This window comes from Thamnophis elegans, chromosome 6 (assembly GCF_009769535.1).
Source record: "Thamnophis elegans isolate rThaEle1 chromosome 6, rThaEle1.pri, whole genome shotgun sequence".
NCBI lineage: Eukaryota > Metazoa > Chordata > Lepidosauria > Squamata > Colubridae > Thamnophis > Thamnophis elegans.
Window position 1 is genome coordinate 77,695,899 of NC_045546.1, and position 19,983 is coordinate 77,715,881.

At 40.3% G+C, this 19,983-nt stretch overlaps 1 protein-coding gene across 2 annotated transcripts in view; it reads left to right on the forward strand.

Annotated features, from left to right (window-relative positions):
• The first annotated feature begins 220 nt into the window (after window positions 1–220).
• Window positions 221–19,983, forward strand: part of SLC12A7 (solute carrier family 12 member 7) — a 122,629-nt gene continuing 102,866 nt past the window's right edge. For both annotated transcript variants that reach the window (XM_032219905.1, XM_032219906.1), the window contains exon 1: window positions 221–533. In XM_032219905.1, the coding sequence (XP_032075796.1) occupies window positions 338–533 (196 nt within the window). In that variant the 5' untranslated portion in view covers window positions 221–337. The remainder of the gene's footprint in view (window positions 534–19,983) is intronic.

Genomic DNA, 19,983 nt, shown 5'->3' on the forward strand with positions numbered 1-19,983 from the left:
TTGGCAACTTGAAGATGTCCGGACTTCAACTCCCAGAATTCCCCAGCCAGCATTCGCTGGCTGGGGAATTCTGGGAGTTGAAGTCCGGACATCTTCAAGTTGCCAAGGTTGAGAAACACTGGCCTGGCTGATAAGCAAAAAAAAAGAGGGCGGTAAAAACAAGGTTTGTTGCCCGGGCAGCCGCTCTTAGGGGCGGGGAAGGAGAGGCGGAGAAAAGGGGAAGAAAGAGCCGCCCTCGCCGCTCTTCCTTGCCACAACGACCCGGGAGGGGGCAGGCGGCGGGTTGTGGCTCTGCCCAAGCGGACTTAGCGCTCCGGAGGGGGGAAGATTTGCTGCCATGCCCACCAACTTTACAGTAGTGCCGGTGGAGGCGCCCGCTGGCGGCGGCGGCGGCCACGAGGCCCCCGGTGCCCAGCAGCCGGAGCGTTTAGACCAGCCGGCCAATGAGAACAGCAAAAGCCAAGGCTGCGCTGGTGCCCACGACCGGCAAACGCAACGAAGTGAGAGTGGCAGCGTGGAGCGCGGGAGCCAAGGTGAGTGGCGGCGGGTCCCTCCGGCTGGGATGAGAACCGGCGAGCACGTGAGTTGCCCGGGAAGAAAGGGAAGGGCGGGGCGCGCGCGTGTGTGCTAAGGTTAAGTCCCTTCTGTCCGGGAGTCTGTGTGTGTGTGTGTGTGTGTGTGTGTCCGTGGGTGTGGGTGTGGGTGGGTAGGTAGGTCGGTAGGGTAGGTAGGTAGGTAGGTAGGGTGGGTGGGTGGGTGGTAGGGTGGGTAGGTAGGGTAGGGTAGGGTGGGTGGGTAGGGTAGGGTAGGGTGGGTGGGTAGGTAGGGTAGGGTGGGTGGGTAGGTAGGTAGGGTTGGTAGGGTAGGTGGGTTGGTAGGGTAGGTGGGTGGGTGGGTAGGGTGGGTGGGTGGGTGGGTAGGGTGGGTGGGTAGGTTGGGTAGGTAGGGTAGGTGGGTAGGTAGGGTAGGTAGGGTAGGTGGGTAGGTAGGTAGAATAAATTTCAGCTCCGTTCCCTCTTAACGTGTGGATTTTTTTGTACATGGTGCCCGCTTGGAGGAAGCCCAGCTTAAGTTTCTTTGCAGCAAGCGTGCAACTTTGGGGCAACTCTCCCTTACCCCCAATGCAAAAAAACCCCAAACAAAACATATAAGGTTGTGTGGCGGAAACCTGTGAAGTTGTGTTTTGGCTGATTGGCAGAGCTGTATGAAGAAGTGGATTTTTGTAGGGCTGTTTGTCCTTGGCAGCAGATCCCACAGGTAGCCTTTCCTGGCAGCGGAATGAAAACAAGGAGGAGCTAACTTAGTAGGCATTCTCGATCATGGAAGATGGGCATTTATTTATTTTTTTCACTATGGGAAACTTACTAGAACAGACCTGCGTGGTTTGTTTTCTTTGCGAGGTTAATTCTCCTTCCGGTCGAACCAATTTACTCCGAAATAGCCGTGCATCAGATTATTTCTTAAGAAAATTATATGTGGAAAGAAGGAAGGAAGGAGGGAGGGAGGGAGGGAAGGAAGGAAGGAAGGAATTTTCTTTTCAGAGAAAAAAAAAAAGGACACAATTTAAGCATGATAGGGTAGTAGATTTGTAGTACGTGCAGTTTCATTCTTCGAAGGAAAGGGTGAAATTATTTCAAAACATACTAACTCCCAAATCTCCAGAATGTGTATTACTTCTGCTTTTGCGGTATAGAGATCTATCTATCATCTGGTTGTACAATTAATTATCTTGGACTATGGCACTTTAAATTACAGATAGGATTTAGTATTTTGATTGTTATTCTGTTGTAATTTTAAAAAACTAGCACATCAAAAAACATCTAGGTGAATTGTGTCTCCAATTAATAACTATGTAAACATTGAAAAGTGAGATTCCTTAATTGTGTCTAGTTCAACATTCTTTGTTTTATATTACCGTATAAATCAGTAATAAGACGTATTGTATAAATCATTGATGAAGGATTGGGTAAACTTTACACCAATATACTGTAAATGGGTTCTAGATTCACTAGTGAAGGGGAAGTGGATGAGGATAAATGTCAAAGTAATTTTAAAAGTTCCTTTGCTTTTCCTCTGGGGAAAGGCAGGGGAGAGAAAAATACTGCAACAGAAAGCAGAATTAGTTTAAATTTGGAGCTTTTGTTTGTAAGAATGGTAGTATAATTAAAAATACAGGGCTCTCTTTATGCCAAATGTTATAGACAGTCAATTCTATTTCATTAGATTGCAAAAATACTTCACTAGTAATTTGCATCACAACATATACAGTACTTCAAATGTATATTAATAATGCCAGCCTGTCATCTGGCTGGTCCTTTGTTGGGTCGGTACTGTAGCTAGGAGATGTCTTAAGTCATAGAAGGAAAGGGATAGTTTCTGGATATTTTAGGAAATCATTTCTAGAGAGGTAATTATGTTTCAGCATAGAAAGTAAAGTAAGTGACACTTTCAGTATTGATATTTTCATAATGGCATATGATTTTGTGAACACATAACTTTCATTTTATAAGATGCATGAAGTGTTATCCAAGAATAGTTAGGAAATGCGGATGTAAATAAGTTAGATCAGAGATAAATAAATATTCAGATAGACCTGTTTTTAAATAGTGACTATTCACAAGCGTTCATTGAGAATAACATGTATGTTCTTGTTTTAACTACTTACCTAGTGTGACAGAAACCCATTGTCAGGTATTTTGTAATTTGTATCATGTAAGAGCTACTACTGTTGTAATTGCAAATGGTAAACATTATAAACTATTTTAAATTTGTTGGCAGGAAGTATGAAAGATAGAATAAATAAAGCATGAAAGTATTTGTCTAAGAATATTCAGAATTCTGTTGATAAGAATGATTCTTACCTGTTGGTGAGAAAACAATTCACATGAGTATAGAAACTTAGGTCACAGCTGAATGTTTGGTAAAAAAAATGTATAGGCAACTTGTGCTATGAAAATTATCTGATTATACTAGTTTTCAGCAGCGCCTGATAGATGCTTAATGAATGATTCATGTTAAAAGTAGCTAGAGATAGTGGAGAGAAGGCAACGAAAATGGCCATAATCATGCAAAACATATCCTATAAAAGAAAGAACATCAGATCATTCTTGAAATCTTTGGAAGGCTAAACAGATACAGTAATTACAAAATTAAAAGAACCTTAATGACTAGTAGAATACATTTGAGAGTAGAAATCAGATTTGTAGTGGTTGCCTCCACCCACCCTTTTTGGAGGCTTTTAAGAATGAGTTAGTTGTTTGTGGCTTTTAAGTATTTGATACTATTCTGGGGCACTGAATTGTTGCTTTCGAATTCTTAAGATCTACATAATTATAGTGGTTGGTGTCTTTTCTTTCTGGTTTTCTTTTTTAAATAAGAACCTCTAAATACAGAATACAACAGCAATTTGCAACTTGCTTTGGTTTAAAGCTAGCAAATTGAAGAAAAGGCACTCTGATTAAAGAGCAAACAAATTTAATCGATCATAGTAATTGAAAGAAATGGAGCTGGAAAAAATAGTTTTTCCGACATAGAATCAAATGTGTTGCTTGAAATGGCCTTTTTGTAGTTAGGGATGTAGGGCTAACTAAACAGCTTAAAAGTATTGTATAAACTTCTGTAGATCACACATTGATCCAAGATAAAGCTAGGGTTGAAATCCAGATAATTTCAGGACCACATTGGCAGGGATATATACAGATAGCCCTCCGGACAGGGATATATACAGGTAACTGTAATGGAGCTTGCCCAATATGATCGAAAGTTGTAATGGATGTAAAATGAATTGGTCACATAACTGATCTGATTTTACCATGATTTTTGCTACAGTTGTTAAGTGAACACTGCTGTCATTAAGTAAAGCCATTGTTCACCATGTCACAAGTTATAAGTGCCAGTTTTCAGCAAAACTTTGTAAAACCATATTACTGATCGTGTAGTCACATGATCAGAAATATGGTTGTGTTGATGAGTACCCGAACTGTGGTCATGTGACTGCGGAGATGCCTAATTATAAGAAATTTAGACCGCAAGCCCTTTTTTTCAAGTAGGTCATAACTTTGAATAGTTGCTAAGCATACGATTGTAAGTCAAGGACTACGGTTCCACCACAAATGCGCGAACGACAAAAGCGCGCCTGACTAAACCGCGGTGACAAAACCGCGCCGACGAATGAGTGCTGAAGCGCGCCGACAACAGCGCGCCGACAGAAGCGCGCTGTAACCTAACCCTAAACCTAACCCTAAACCTTACCTTAACTTAAATCGCGCTTCTGTCGGTGCGCTGTTGTCGGCGCGCTTTTGACATCGCGGTTTTAGCGCCGCGGTTTTGTCGGCGCGCTTTTGACGTTCGCGCTTTTGTCGGGTCACGAAGGACTACCTGTCTCTTCCTGAGACTACTTCACAATGCAAGTTGGTTATTGGATGTTTAAACTCTTGTTAGAGCATCTTAAATTATGTGTCAGCTATAAGAATTCTTACAGAGATTTCTATTCTGTTCAGGAGGTAATTTTTTAGATAGAGCTGTTTTACTGCAGAGAAGATTCTATAATAGAATCTTTTATCTGCAATTCAAGTGACACGGTCCTACAAATTATTGCTGCACTTTTACTTGTTCCTGTAATGGACAGCATAAAAATGGAAAGTTCAGAAGCACAAGAACATATTTGGTAAAGTCTGCAAAGACAGGAAAACAAGATACATGGAATGACTTTGAGTTCATTCAACAACAGTGGAATCCATCAATTAGATCTTCAGCACTAAACCCAAATTCTTAATTAAGCGGAAATTAGAAAAAAACATTTCCCTCCCAATCTTGTTAGCCATTACCTATTAGAATCTTAATATGTTTCCTTTATAGCAACACTCTGTGTGATTGGGCAGGCATGGATTTAAATATGCTTCAATCATTTTGAAGGTGAAAATTGTGTTAATCGTAGAACAAAAGCAATGTGTGACAAAGGATAATCAACTCCTTCCTAAATCCAGCACTTTTCTTTCAACTGTACTTGTTACTGGAACTTGAGTAAGAAGGCATAAAAGAAAAAAAGATGGTTAAATTAAAATGTAAGAGTACAGATTACAGGTGAAACTTGAAAAATTAGAATGTCGTGCAAAAGTTCATTTATTTCAGCAATGCAACTTAAAAGGTGAAACTAGTATGTGAGATAGACTCATTACATGCAAAGCAAGATAGTTCAAGCCGTGATTTGTCATAATTTTGATGATTATAGTTTACAGCTCATGAAAACCCCAAATCCACAATCTCAGAAAATTAGAATATTGTGAAAAGATGCAATATTCTAGGCTCAAAGTTCCCAACTCTAATCAGCTAATTAAGCCATAATACCTGCAAAGGGTTCCTGAGCCTTTAAATGGTCTCTCAGTCTGGTTCAGTAGGAATCACAATCATGGGAAAGACTGCTGACCTGACAGTTGTGCAGAAAACCATCATTGACACCCTCCATAAGGAGGGAAAGCCTCAAAAGGTAGTTGCAAAAGAAGTTGGATGTTCGCAAAGTGCTGTACCAAAGCACATTAATAGAAAGTTATGCGGAAGGGAAAAGTGTGGAAGAAAAAGGTGCACAAGCAGCAGGGATAGCAATAGCAATAGCAATAGACTTATATACCGCTTCATAGGGCTTTCAGCCCTCTCTAAGCGGTTTACAGAGAGTCAGCATATTGCCCCCAACAATCTGGGTCCTCATTTTACCCACCTCGGAAGGATGGAAGGCTGAGTCAACCCTGAGCCGGTGAGATTTGAACCGCTGAACTGCTGATCTAGCAGTAGCCTGCAGTGCTGCATTTAACCACTGCGCCACCTCGGCTCTTACGGATGACCGTAGCTTGGAGAGGATTGTCAGGAAAAGGCCATTCAAAAGTGTTGGGGACTTTCACAAGGAGTGGACTGAGGCTGGAGTCAGTGCATCAAGAGCCACCACACACAGACAGATCCTGGACATGGGCTTCAAATGTCGTACTCCTCTTGTCAAGCCTCTCCTGAACAACAAACAACGTCAGAAGCCTCTTACCTGGGCTAAAGAAAAACAGACCTGGTCTGTTGCTCTGTGGTCCAAAGTCCTCTTTTCTGATGAGAGCAACTTTTGCATCTCATTTGGAAACCAAGGACCCAGAGTATGGAGGAAGAACGGAGAGGCACACATTGCAAGATGCTTGAAATCCAGCGTGAAGTTTCCACAGTCTGTGTTGATTTGGGGAGCCATGTCATCTGCTGGTGTTGGTCCACTGTACTTCATTAAGACCAGGGTCAACGCAGCTGTCTACCAGGAGATTTTGGAGCACTTCATGCTTCCTTCCGCAGATGAGCTTTATGGGGATGCTGACTTCATTTTCCAGCAGGACTTGGCACCTGCCCACACTGCCAAAAGCACCAAAACCTGCTTCAATGACCGTGGGATTACTGTGCTTGATTGGCCAGCAAACTCGCCTGACCTGAACCCCATAGAGAAACTATGGGGCATTGCCAAGAGAAAGATGAGAGACATGAGACCAAACAATGCAGAAGAGCTGAAGGCCGCTATTGAAGCATCCTGGTCTTCCATACCACCTCAGCAGTGCCACAGGCTGATAGCTTCCATGCCACGCCACATTGAGGCAGTAATTGCTGAAAAAGGGGCCCAAACCAAGTACTGAGTACATATGCATGCTTATACTTATTGTTTTGTTTTATTGATTGCATGTAATATTCTAATTTTCTGAGATTGTGGATTTGGGGTTTTCATGAGTTGTAAGCCATAATCATCACAATTATGACAAATCACAGCTTGAACTGTCTTGCTTTGCATGTAATGAGTCTTATCTCATATATTAGTTTCACCTTTTAAGTTGTATGACTGAAATAAATGAACTTTTGCACTATATTCTAATTTTTCGAGTTTCACCTGTATGTGTATATCATTTTTACCTGTATATTCTTTTTTTTTTCAAAAATTGAATATGGAAATATCTCTGTTTGAGCCTAACTCATGTACAATATCACAAATGTTAAATGGGAATTGTAAATATGAAGGACTGATTATGAAATGTTTGCATTAAGAACAATTATTCAGCAATTTCATTCACTATTTGTTTTGTTCAACTGCTCCTCTGTTTCACATCACTTCCTTCCTTGATCTGTTTTTCTTTTCCCAACCTTTGTTTCTTTCCTGTTTTTATCTCTGGGATTTCCTTCCTGTAGTAATGTCTAATTTATAGATTATAATCACATCCATTTGTTTTCTCCTTTCTTATATCAATTGTTTGAAGTTCTGGATGCTGAGTTAAACGTTTACTTCAAGTACTATAACCTAAACCCTTCATATATTTTATGATAAATTAGTCTCAATAAAGTACTATCTAACTTTGAATTCCATTAAAAGTCATTTATCTCGTTATTTTGTCTTTTGGTTCAATTATACTTGTCTTCATAGAGATTGTTTCACTTAAAAAATTTAAAGATACTTCAGGTCTGAATATTTTCTGAGAATGATACAAATTGTATAAAGCAAGATGATCTGACTTGCAGTTCTATGTTTACTGAATATAAGACATGTATAAAAATAGGAAGAAGAAGTTGCAGACTCTTCCCAATAGTATTTCCAGCTGATAAAACTATTCAACATTAGCAAGAATGTGTGAAACTATATTTTCCCCTCTTGAATTCCCAAACCTTTTACAATTCTTAACATGTTCATTTAAGTCTTGGGCTCATGTGAAAAATAATTTCAGTGCACATGTATGTTGAGTGGTTTATAGTTTAGAACACATGCAGACAAAGTGTAATATATATATATCAGACACTAGGAAAAAGAAAAATTAATAGGACATTTGTGGCAAAACTGAGAGATACACATAGACTGAGTTGGAAATAAGAGCCTGTTTTAATTTCTGTGACAACTTCATTTATGACAGAGCAATACAAAGTTCTCTTCTCAGACTTTGAAGCATTTAAAAACAAGACTTCAACTTCTAAGAAATTGTGCTAGTGGCAGTACAGAAAGATGGTAAGGAGAAAGAATTAAAACATTTTTCTCCTATGATTTTTAGCTTTTACAAAAGCAATTTCCCCTTCCATTGCAATCAATTGGGTTGTCTAAATTTCCTTAGGAGTTTGGAGAAGGGCAGGAATTATAATTTTCAGCCCTCTCTCTGCAAACCAATTTATTTGCATTGTTAAGTTGCAGTCCCTTGGGGTGGTATTAGATGTGTTGGGATGAAGTTGTTATATAAAATAGTTGGTAATTGCTTCTAAATAATGATGAAGTTGTTATATAAAATAATTGATAACTGCTTCTAAATAATGCAGGTAAGTAGGAACATTTTCAAGAATAGACTATAGCGTATTTCGTTTCCTGAGTAAATAAATTTAAGTAATGCTCATAGATTTTAGGAGGGGTTGATTAAGCAGCTTAGACAAAAATATAAGTAGCAATAGCAATAGCAGTTAGACTTATATACCGCTTCATAGGGCTTTCAACCCACTCTAAGCAGTTTACAGAGTCAGCATATTGCCCCCACAGTTTGGGTCCTCATTTTACCCACCTCGGAAGGATGGAAGGCTGAGTCAACCTTGAGCTGGTGAGATTAGAATCACTGAACTGCAGCTAACAGTCCGCTGAAGTGGCTGCAGTACTGCACTCTAACCACTGTGCCAACTCGGCTCTGTATAGTATAGTCTTATTTGGTCATATTAATGATCTATCTTTTCATAGAATCATAGAGTTTACAAGGTTTCTTTAGACCTCCCGTCCAAATTGCTAATCAGTGAAGGATTCCAAATTAAAGCATCTCTGATAATAATATTCTTCCCAATTCTTTGTTTATTAGTAAGACATTCAGATCCTCTGAGCATGGGGGGTCCTGTTCATTTGTTATATCTAGTCATTGATAAACCTGTAATCTAGGAATATGAAGCTACCTATTTTAAAGCTACCTAGGCCTACAATCATCATAACACCATATGGAAGAAAATGTCATGAATTTATGGTTATGCATGTGAAATGCTGCCTTTATTTTTTTTCTTGAAAATATATTGTTTAGATATTTCCCCCCTCCGCCTTTGTTTACGTTATGCATAACTTAAATTGTATTCCTTCTTAGAGGGTTCTTAACATAGAATGCGGAGTAAGCTGTAACTTGAAATTATTTGTTACCTAATAACTTGAAACGTATTTGTTACCTAATAGTTTTAGGCATATTCCTCACACAGTTCACTGTTTTTCTTATCAGTTGTTCCTCTTTCTGTCTGCTGCTGTATTTTTTAGTACTTGTAGTATATTTACTGAATACACTAATTGGGTTTTTTTGGCAACAGTGAATTTTATTAGTGAGCGTAATATATTGCTGTACAACAATGAATGAAAATGTTATTTGTGTATAAAATACTTCATGTACAGGCAAAGCAAAGATAGAACATTCTGTTCAAGGCTTTCCCTGATATCTTAATTTTTAATGTCTTGTGAATGGTTCATGTAGAGGAAAATGAACTTGTTGATCAACTCTGCAATTATTTCATATGGGCAGGGCCAGATTTTCCTATAGGATAACTAGGCTTCCGCCTAGGGCCTCAAGATCAAGAGGGGCCTACATTCAAATTGTTAGCAAAATTAAAATTACACTATTCTAAAAACAGTGAACACTAAAACACTGAACCGAAAATAAGGAGAAATTCTACACATAGGACTAATAAACAAACATAAAAATGTATTGGTTAAGATCGTTCCAGCGTCGCGGCAGTTGGGGAGCCCGCCCACGTTCCCGCCACCAGTGGTCGGGCGAGAGGCGCGGCCACTCCCAGTAGCCGCCCCGTCGACGCGGAGCCCACCAGCGGCCAGGCAGGTGAGGGTGAGGGGGCCGAGCCGGGCAGCTGAGCGCAGCAGGGGAGGCGGCTGGCCTCACTGCCTTTGCCGCAGAGCAGAGCCGCCCTCCGTTGGGAGGCCAGCTATATATATTGATATATATTGATATATATTACAGTAATGTTGTATTTTATTGTCTCTCATGTAATTTACAAACTTAAAAATGGGAGGTGAAAGGGCCTCATAAGTGGAATAGCCTAGGGCCTCTTTTCATCTAAATCTGGCACTGCATATGGGAATGAAATGTAATCAGTTGCGTGAGGGCTACATGCTTTCTAATTATGTGATACATGTATATTTACTTATTTGTAGACAAAATACGTTATAATGATTTAACAGGAGTAATGTCTGTAACAAAAAGGATAAATATATACAGGTGAGCCTCGACTTATAACTGTGCGTTTGTTCAAAGTTACACTGCCTTGGAAAATGTGATTTATAACAGGTCCTCGCACTGGTGTGACCTTTGTCATACCCTCCCTATGGTCATGTGATTTCAATTTGGGCACTTAAGCAACCGGCCTGCATTTATGACTGGTTGCAGGATTCTGCAGTAACACGATTGCAACTGTCTGGATCAGTTTACAACAAGAAACATCACTTGAGGAATCTGGAATCACTTAACGACCATAGTAAAAAATGGTCATAAAATTGGCCCTGGTCATATATTGGCTCACTTTACAACCTCATTGACATGATGAAAATTTTGGGCTCAGTTTTTGTTGTAATACAAATCAATAAAACTATAACTATAAACTATAAATCAAGGACTATCTTCTCCAATTTGGTATTCCTTTCCAAATTAAAATAGGCTTCTAATCCCCAAACGTTTTGGAGTTCAGATTTACACTTAAGTGCTGAAATGCATTTTTTACTTCAGTTTTCTTACTGCTGTTCTGTTCCAGCATGGTATGGTGACCTGAAAAGTTAAAATTTCACTATTATATTTCACATGACAGAGAGACTCATTGGTCACAAATTCCTAGTTGGCCAAGGAACATAAGCATATGCACGTGGTTTTTTTTATAGACACTCCTTGTACCCCCCCCCCCCAAATGGAAGATGAATGCTGAGGTTCCTTTTCCTCATAAATTTTTTATAAATATTTAAATAATTACTTTGTGTGGCTGTTGTAATTTACTCTACATAAAGCTGCTCTTAAAAACTATTTTGAAGCTGCAACTATAGCCATTCTAGTAATTATAGAGATTTTTTAAGTTATTAAAGGAGTCAAGGGTGAAGTTACTCCACCCTCAACTCTTCCCATTGTATTGTTGATTGCAGGATCATGAGGAAGTATGTTGATGATACTCCCCTCTATATCTGCCATCTGGCTACCACCCGGGGGAGGGCCTTCTCTGTAGCAGCTCCGGCCCTTTGGAATGACCTCCCCGCGGAGATTCGGACCCTCACCTCTCTCCAGGCCTTCCGGAAAGCCATCAAAACCTGGCTGTGCTGGCAGGCCTGGGGTTGATGAGTTCCCCTCCCCTCTCGACTTGTATGGCTGTATGACTCTTGTGTATTTTAATTACGTGTATTGTGTTTGTATCCCCTTTCCCCCTTTGAGTTGTTCGCCGCCCTGAGTCCCTCCCGGAGAAGGGCGGCATACAAATAAACTAAATCTTAAATCTTAAATCTTCTTATGAGTATAACGTTGTTGCTTGTATTTTACAATTTATGTTGATTGCTTATTTAGTATCCTACGATTATCACCGAATATTGTATCTTATGATTTATGATGATTGAATTGTAAATATTTTGATAATTACTTTGCGTGTGGCGGTTGTAATTTACTCTACATAAAACTGCTCTTAAAAACTATTTTGAAGCTGCAACAGGTCCAGAACTCGGGAGCGTAGACAATTATGAGCCTGTTACATCATGCCTGTGTAGCAGGGGGGAGGAGTGAATAAAAGGAGGGATTGGGAGGAAGGGGAGGAGACAGAGGGAATGTAAGAAAAGGAAGGAGGGGCTTGGCCGGGTCGGGGGGGGGAAGGAGGAAGAAAAGGAAAGGGAAGAAAAGGAGAAAAGGAGCAGGAAGCAGGGAGAGTAGAGGTGAGACCAAGGGAAAAAGAGGGGAATAAGGGAATAGGATAGCAGAGGCTCCTATGGGCCAAGCCTAAGGGAAATAAAGGAATAGGATATAGCAGAGACTTCTGTGGGACAAGCCTGAGGAAGGAGTGAAAGGAGGCAAGCAGAAGAAATAACGAAGGAGCAGAGGCTGTGGAAGGAGAGCCCAGCAGGCATTTCAAGAGAGAGTGAAGATAGAGAATTTCAGTTCAGGATTTAACTGGGGTTCTTGTGGTTTGTCAAAGTTGGTGGTTTTCTTGCAGACATTTCATTGCCCAACTAGTTAATATCTCTCACTGTTGCCTAATCAGGTCATAGTAATGACTGTAACCAACTGCTGAGTTTACAGAGCATCAAGAACTCTCTTATCTTCTATGGCTTCTGCTCGGTTGGTACAATGAGCCAGAAAAGGCTCCAGACCACTTCCATTAAGCAATGCCATCTGAAGGGACCTAGATCCTGCCTTACCTGATACTATACCTGCCCTTTGGAATAGCATTCCCTTTAAATTACACTCCCAATTTGGTTGAGGGTTTTATGCAAACTTAATACTGTGATCAGAGCAAAAAACAAACAAACACAATTGCATGCAACAATTCTTTTAGTCAAAACTGAAACCATTATATGGTACTGACACTGCCCCTTCATTTAATAACCAAGAAAGGAACCACTCAACTCCATGGTTCAGAATTAAGTGTACTTTTTACTGATTACAAACGATGAGAAGCAAAGCAAAGCTGAATCTGAGTAGAAAGGCGCGAAAGCAATAGATATCAATATATGATTCAGTCCCCTCCCCTTGGTACCCCAGTCCATAGTCCAATCATAATTCACCCAACTGTCAGGTGGGAGACATCTTCAAAAATCATCATCAGGTTGGAATGCTGGACAGTTGGCCTCGGCGGGAAACTCCCCTCTTCCCACCTGCGCAAAGAGATGGCGAGAATAACTCCCAATTAAACAATCCTCCAGTACAGAATGATTCCCTCCCCAAATACCATGCCCACCCTCCCCGTTTCAATGGCAGCCGAAAACAGCAGCAAAGCAGAGGCTGACAGGTACAAAGTATCATCAGGTATGTCTACTTAGGAAAAAGTTTGAAGAAGAGGGTGAACTCAAAACTCTTTTCAGTGGCAGTTCATTTATAGTGATGCCAGTTGCTAAGCATTCTAGTAATTATAGAGATTTTTTAAGTTATTAAGGAGTCAAGGGTGAAGTTACTCCACCCACAACTCTTCCCATTGTATTGTTGATTGCAGGATCATGAGGAAGTATGTTGATGATACTCCTCTCTATATCTTCTTATGAGTATAACGTTGTTTGTATTTTATGATTTATCTTGATTACTTATTTAGTATCCTATGATTATCACCAAATATTGTATCTTATGATTTATGATGATTGTGTTTTATAATTATGATCACGATTTATCACTTTGGGCTGAATCATTTCAGTTGTTAAGTTACTAACACTTTTGTTAAGTGAATCTAGTTAAGTGACTTTGCTTCTTATAAGGTCGCAAAAGATGATCACAGGATCGAGGGACACTGCAATCATCATAAATACATGCCAGTTACTAAGCCTCTGAATTTTGATCACGTGACCACGGCAATGTTGCAGCAGTCGTAAGTGTGAAAAACTGTCATGTCACTTTTTAGTGCCCTTGTAACTTCGAATGGTTACTAAATGAGTGGTTGTAAGTCTGAGGACTATCTACATCCGGAAACATTTCCTCTTTTTTTTTTTGCAATTTGTTTTTATTTTTAAACATAAAAAAACAACGTAAAAAAAATCTCATCCATTACATACAGCATGTCGTTTGGCTACAAGTGTTTTTACATCCATATTCTCAATTACATTTACAATCACAGATTTTTCATCTAATATAACTAAATACCTCACTTTCATTGTACAATGTATATTCAATTACAATTAATACTTTTTTTAATAAACTTAATTCCCTTACATTCTTGATTGTCTATTTAATAACAATACGCCTTTATATAATCACATATCCCGATATGAAAAAGATTTACCAACCATTTATATTTGTATATCACTGTTTTCAATTATGTATAATCCCACCAATCAACTATCGAGTATGTTTATGTTCATTATAGTCCTTGTACATCATACATTCAAACAAGGATGTTATTCCTTCATTTTTCAACAAGGTATCCTGAATAGTCATTTCATATATATACCAATTTTTAATTACTTCCTTATTAAAATTATTTATCAACAACAAAATATCTTTATAATAGTATATATTATAAAGATATTTTGTTGTTGATAAATAATTTATATAAGGGTTAGGGTTATACATTATATCACCAATCCTCTATCAAGTATACATAAATTCATTGTTATCCTTATCCATTTTAAAACAAAAAGTTCTAAAGTATTCAATTCATCTATGTATCAGTCTTTCATTGAATCATTGTTAATCTATTTCACAGCATAATTATATTATCACTTAAGTCCTTCAGTTAAAACATAAGTAAAACATTTCCTCTTTTTTTATACTCCATTTCCAGATGAAATGGTACCTGTACAAAAAGTAGTTCTCCTTAGCATATGTGTGAATGCTAACTCATCTGAACATGTCTCCCTCTTTTGGACTGTGTCAGGAAGCTTGCAAAATTGTGGTTTTCCTTGTTGCACCAACAGTCTTTGTTTCTTCTTCTGCCTTTTCCTATAACTGAACCTTATACATAAAATGAATCACTTGATGACTTCCCTCATTTAACCTGATTAACCTCATTTAACTCCAGTTAACAATTGTTGTTGTTGTTGTTTTTACTCTGCCACGGCAGTTGTTAAGTTAGTAACATGGTTGTTGAGTGAATCTGGCTTCCCCATTGGAAGCCGAGGTGGCGCAGTGGGTAGAGTGCAGTACTGCAGCCACTTCAGCTGACTGCTAGCTGCAGTTCGGCGGTTCAAATCTCACCGGCTCAAGGTTGACTCAGCCTTCCATCCTTCCGAGGTGGGTGAAATGAGGACCCAGACTGTGGGGGCGATATGCTGACTCTGTAAACCGCTTAGAGAGGGCTGAAAGCCCTATGAAGCGGTATATAAGTCTAACTGCTATTGCTATTGCTATTGACTTTGCTTTTCAGAAGGATACAAAAGACGATCACATGACACTGGGATACAGCAATTATCAGAAACATGGATCAGTTGCTAAGGATCTGAATTTTGATCATGTGACTCTGGGGACGTTGCAATGGTCATAAATGTGAAAAAGTCTTTTTTTCCCCAGTGCCATTGTAATTTTGAACGGTGATTAAATGAACTGTCGTAAGTTGAGGTCTACCTGTACTTTGAATCTGTAGAAGAAAAGTATGAGTTCAATGGTTCTCCTTATTTGAAAAGTCTTTCTACTTAGAAAAAAAAAACTTCACAAAACAGTAGTCAAAATCAGAATGACAGATTTTGACTATTCCATGTAAGATTGTAAATGTGTTTAGAATATTTTGTTCTGGTTTATGTAATTCTGATTAAATTGGTCCTATTGAGTTAAAGGATTTTTTTTTATTTTTTTTGGTTTTGGTGTATTTTACGTTTATTATCTTTGGCTAAATCTCATCAGCAGCCTTTAAAATCAGCCAGTTGCAGAGGAAATAATAATTCAAGTTATTCAAAATTTGGAATTATGTAATATGCTTGGAACAGAGCAGAAGTGGAAGTTTGAAATTATGAAATTGGTCTGGAACAGGCAAATTCTCAAGGGAATTTTATACTGAATTTTTGTTTGTTTAGTAGAATTTCTTCCACTTCTTAAGAGGCTCTTCAAAGAAAATTTTGGAAAGTAGCAAAGTAACAGAAACTTTGTAATATGGCAAAATAGCCATTTCCCATACACTAAATGAGTTCAATCATCCTGCTAAATTGCTAAACAAAGAAGATAGACGTAATTTATTCATGCAGCCGTTCAACAGATTTACAGCGCAATGCACTTCAGATGAGTGTTTGTTTTATGTGTCATGCTATACATAGGATATTTAATGTATTAATATGGCCTTGGGATATGGTAGAATCTAATTGGTCTTTGCCTCTCTTTAATAATCTTTGCAAAAACAAACCACTTTTGTAATACTTTCAAATCAATATCATGGGTGTAGCCACCTGGAGTTGACTTTCAGTTATTCAGAATTTGAAATTGTTATTTGCATGGAATAAGGTGATTCTCAAGTGAATTTATACTTTTTTTTAAAAGTACAATTTAGGACATCTTAATGCACTTCTGAAATACTTTTAAATAGGTGTAGCCATCAAGAGTTGAATGAACTTGATACAAACATAGTTCCCCCTCCTTTTTTACTGCAATAATAACATATTATTCCAGATGCATTGAAGGTTTGGGAGCAGTTTTATAAGAGCCATGATGGTGCACTGGTTAGAATGCAGTATTGCAAACTAACTCTGCATTCCACTGCCATGAGTTCGATCCTGCTCAAGGTTGACTCAGCCTTCCATCCTTCCGAGGTCAATAAAATGAGGACCCAGATTGTTTGGGGGGGGGCAGTATGCTGACCGCTTAAAGAGGGCTGTTAAGCACTGTGAAGCTGTACATAAATCTAAGAGCTATTGTTATAACACTATGTTATAACCTATCAGTCTTATGTTAATAATTGTACTTTTAAAGATTTTGTTGCCAAAAATATATGACTGAATGATTTACTATCATCCATAAATTGATCCATTGAATAGTCTTTCAGTTAGAATGATGAGTGAGAATTGCAAAATCATAGTAATGAATGTGAAACTCCATGCTTTTAGTGTGCTTAGAAGGAATTCATTTTTAACCTAATCATATAAAAGCCGTAACACCCTAGTTAAAATCATTTAACTCCAGTATTTTAAATCTTTTCAAGATTAAATATAATTTGAAAAATCAGGATTTTTTTTAACATGAGCACTGAGTTAATTATTCAAAATCTACCTCATTTTGCAATGAATTTTCATTTTTTTATGTACCAGAACATTCCATTTATATTTGCCAGTTGCATGAAACCTATCTTTCTATAATAAACAGATAACGCAAATCTACAAAAATGTAAATCAATGTAGATTTCTTTATTAGTCATACTGACTTGTATTAAAATGATGGCATTGCCTAAATTCTTATTTTAATCGCCTTCTCCAAATTATTTTTACTACAGTCAAAGGGTAAAAAAACAAACCAATTATTAAGTACCAAAACTTAACTTAATTAAGCCAATGGAACAGCTTGCCTTGAGAAGTTGTGGGAGCTTCATCACTTGAAGCTTTCAAGAAGAGAAGTTGTGGGAGCTTCATCACTTGAAGACTTCATCAGAGAGCCAACAGGAGCAACTCATTCATGAGGGTGCAGATTCCCCCGACTGTGAAGAGGTCTCTCAAGTGGTGGCATTCGACAGCTTTACTGAAGGGACACCTGTTCAATGAGCCTACGAGAGTAGTCATCACGCCTTTCTGGTTGGGGGGTGCACATGGGACATCGCGTAACTCAGGGCAAGTGGTCTCCAGCCGAAGCAGCCTGCAACATCAACTTCTTAGAGCTGCGGGTGACGAAACTCACCCTGCAACATTTTCACCAGGACATTCTGCATCAGCACATCCTCCTGATGACGGACAATGTGGCCACAAGGCACATATAAATCACCAGGGGGGCACCAGATCCAGGAAACTCGTGGCAGAGGCGGAGGTCCTGGGCAGGTGGACAGAGCGTCATGTAGCATCCATTTGCTCCGACCACATCTCGGGAGTGGACAATACTCAGGTGGACTGGTTGAGTAGGACCACCATAGACAGTGCAGAGTGGCAATTGGATCCAGTCCTGTTCAGCCAGTTGTTTCACAGATTCGGCACCCCAGTGGTCGACCTGTTTGCCACCCGAGAGAACACGCAGCTCCAACACTTCTTCTCCTGCTTCCACTCACTGGGGATGGAGGGGATGGATGCCCTTCGCTGCAGATGGCCTCAGGGTCTGCTGTATGCCTTCCCGTCCCTCCCGCTTCTACCACAGGTAATCTGCAAGATCATTGCGGAAAGGGCGGAGGTCCTCCTCATAGCTCCCCAATGGCCTTGGAGGGCATGGTACGCCGACCTCATCAGCTTGTCAGTGTCCACTCCATGGCAAATTCCTCAGGACCAGATTTCCCTCAGCCAGGGGGCCATAGTCCACCCGGACCCCCAGTGGCTCCAGCTGGCCGTCTTACACTTGAGGAGGACCGTCTGAGGAACGAAGGCCTGTCGGAGGAGGTGGTGCGTACCATCCAGGCGTCAAAATGCCCCTCAATGACCAGGATATATGACTCCCCCTAGTCCACCTTCGCCAAGTGGTGTGACAACTACCATCTCAATCCAGCCACTGCACCTGTTTCCCACGTACTGGACTTTCTACAAGGGGGCCTAGACAAGGGTCTCGCCCCAACACCCTTCATCGTCAGGTGGCGGCACTATCCACCGTCTGGTCTGGCAATCCAACCCAGCCCCTCAGCAAGATTTCAAGGGTTCGTTGTTTCCTTAAGGGCGCCTCCAACTTACGTTCTCTGGTGGTTCACCGCTATCCCGCCCAGCAGTTATCGGTGGTCCTACAGGCTCTTACCTCACTGCCCTTTGAGCCTCTATGTACGACGTCTCTTTGCTACCTCACCTTAAAGACTGCCTTTCTTGTTGCAATAACATCTGCGAGACGCATTTCAGAACTGCCGGTTCTATCGGTCCAGGAGGACCTTTGTGTCATCAACCCGGACAGGGTCGTACTGCATCTGGACCCTGTCTTCATCCCAAAAGTCAACACCTGGTTCCACAGGACGCAAGAAGTAATCCTGCCTAACTTCTGCCCGCATCCCAACCATCCAAGGGAATGTGTTTGGCACAAGTTGGTCAGATGGGGCCCTGCGGATATACATCAGATGTTCTGCAGACTTCCGCAGGTCTTTGTATCATTCCAGCCTGGCTCCTTGGGTAAGAAGGTGACATCTTCCACGGTTGGTAGGTGACTGAGAACATGCATTGCAGCTGCATACGAACACCAGTCCAGGGCAGTACCTTGACACATTACCGTTCACTCCACAAGGAGTGCTGCCACCACTGCAGCCTGGACCACCCAGGCTACCATTGACGACATCTGCAGAGCGGCTACTTGGTCTTCACCATCGCCCTTTGTCAGGAACTATAAATTGGACATGTATGCTTTGGCCGAAGCATTGTTTGGCAGGTGGGTTCTACAGGCCATTGTTTCCATGACTGAATCCCGGGACTGTCCTTCTGCCCTCCCTAGTGATATATAACTTGGGTATGTCCTGTCGCTTGGACTCTCCAAGCGGTGCACAGAAAAATGACCATTGGCTTACCTGAAGGGTCCTTTTCTGTGCACCGCGGGAGAGTCTAACCCACCCTGGCTTCTCCATCCAGGGATTCGTGACAGTCGTGTCACCTTGGACTTTCTTTTACTGCTTCATCACGCTTCCAGCCTTCACGGTTCCAGACCTTCTCAAAATTCTGGCGCCAAGCAACACCAGGAGGCATGGCCAAGGAAGAAGATTCTTCAGTCCCAGAGCAACCAGACTGATTTAACCCATTGCTTGGACTCTCCCGCGGTACACAGAAAAGGACCCTTCAGGTTAGCCAATGGTCATTATGATTATAAGTCAAGTACTACCTGTAGTAATAATATCAGCAGCACAGAGTATGCAAAAATCACTTAGAAGTCTTACAGTTCTGTTGTTTTAGATGTATTCAATACATTTGGGGTGGGGTGGGGTGTTGGCTTCCTTGAACATTTTTTTTTTTAAAAAATAAGAAAATATTTTGTAATATTAATTCCTCACTTGAAACAATCCAGCAATTTCTCCAGTATGCTGGCCAGAAAGTCCAAGAATGGGTTGACTTGTCCTTTCTGCCCAGAGACTGTCTTATCAAACTTGCAGCCATGCCCAGTTGCCTCCCTCTCTGGCCCAGTTTTTCGACTCAGTCAGGGCCTTGAGAGATGTTTCAGAGTTAATTCCTCATATTGGACTGGACAAGGACTCTTGGATTCTCCCACCACACAGGTTTTTTTTTAAGTGCTC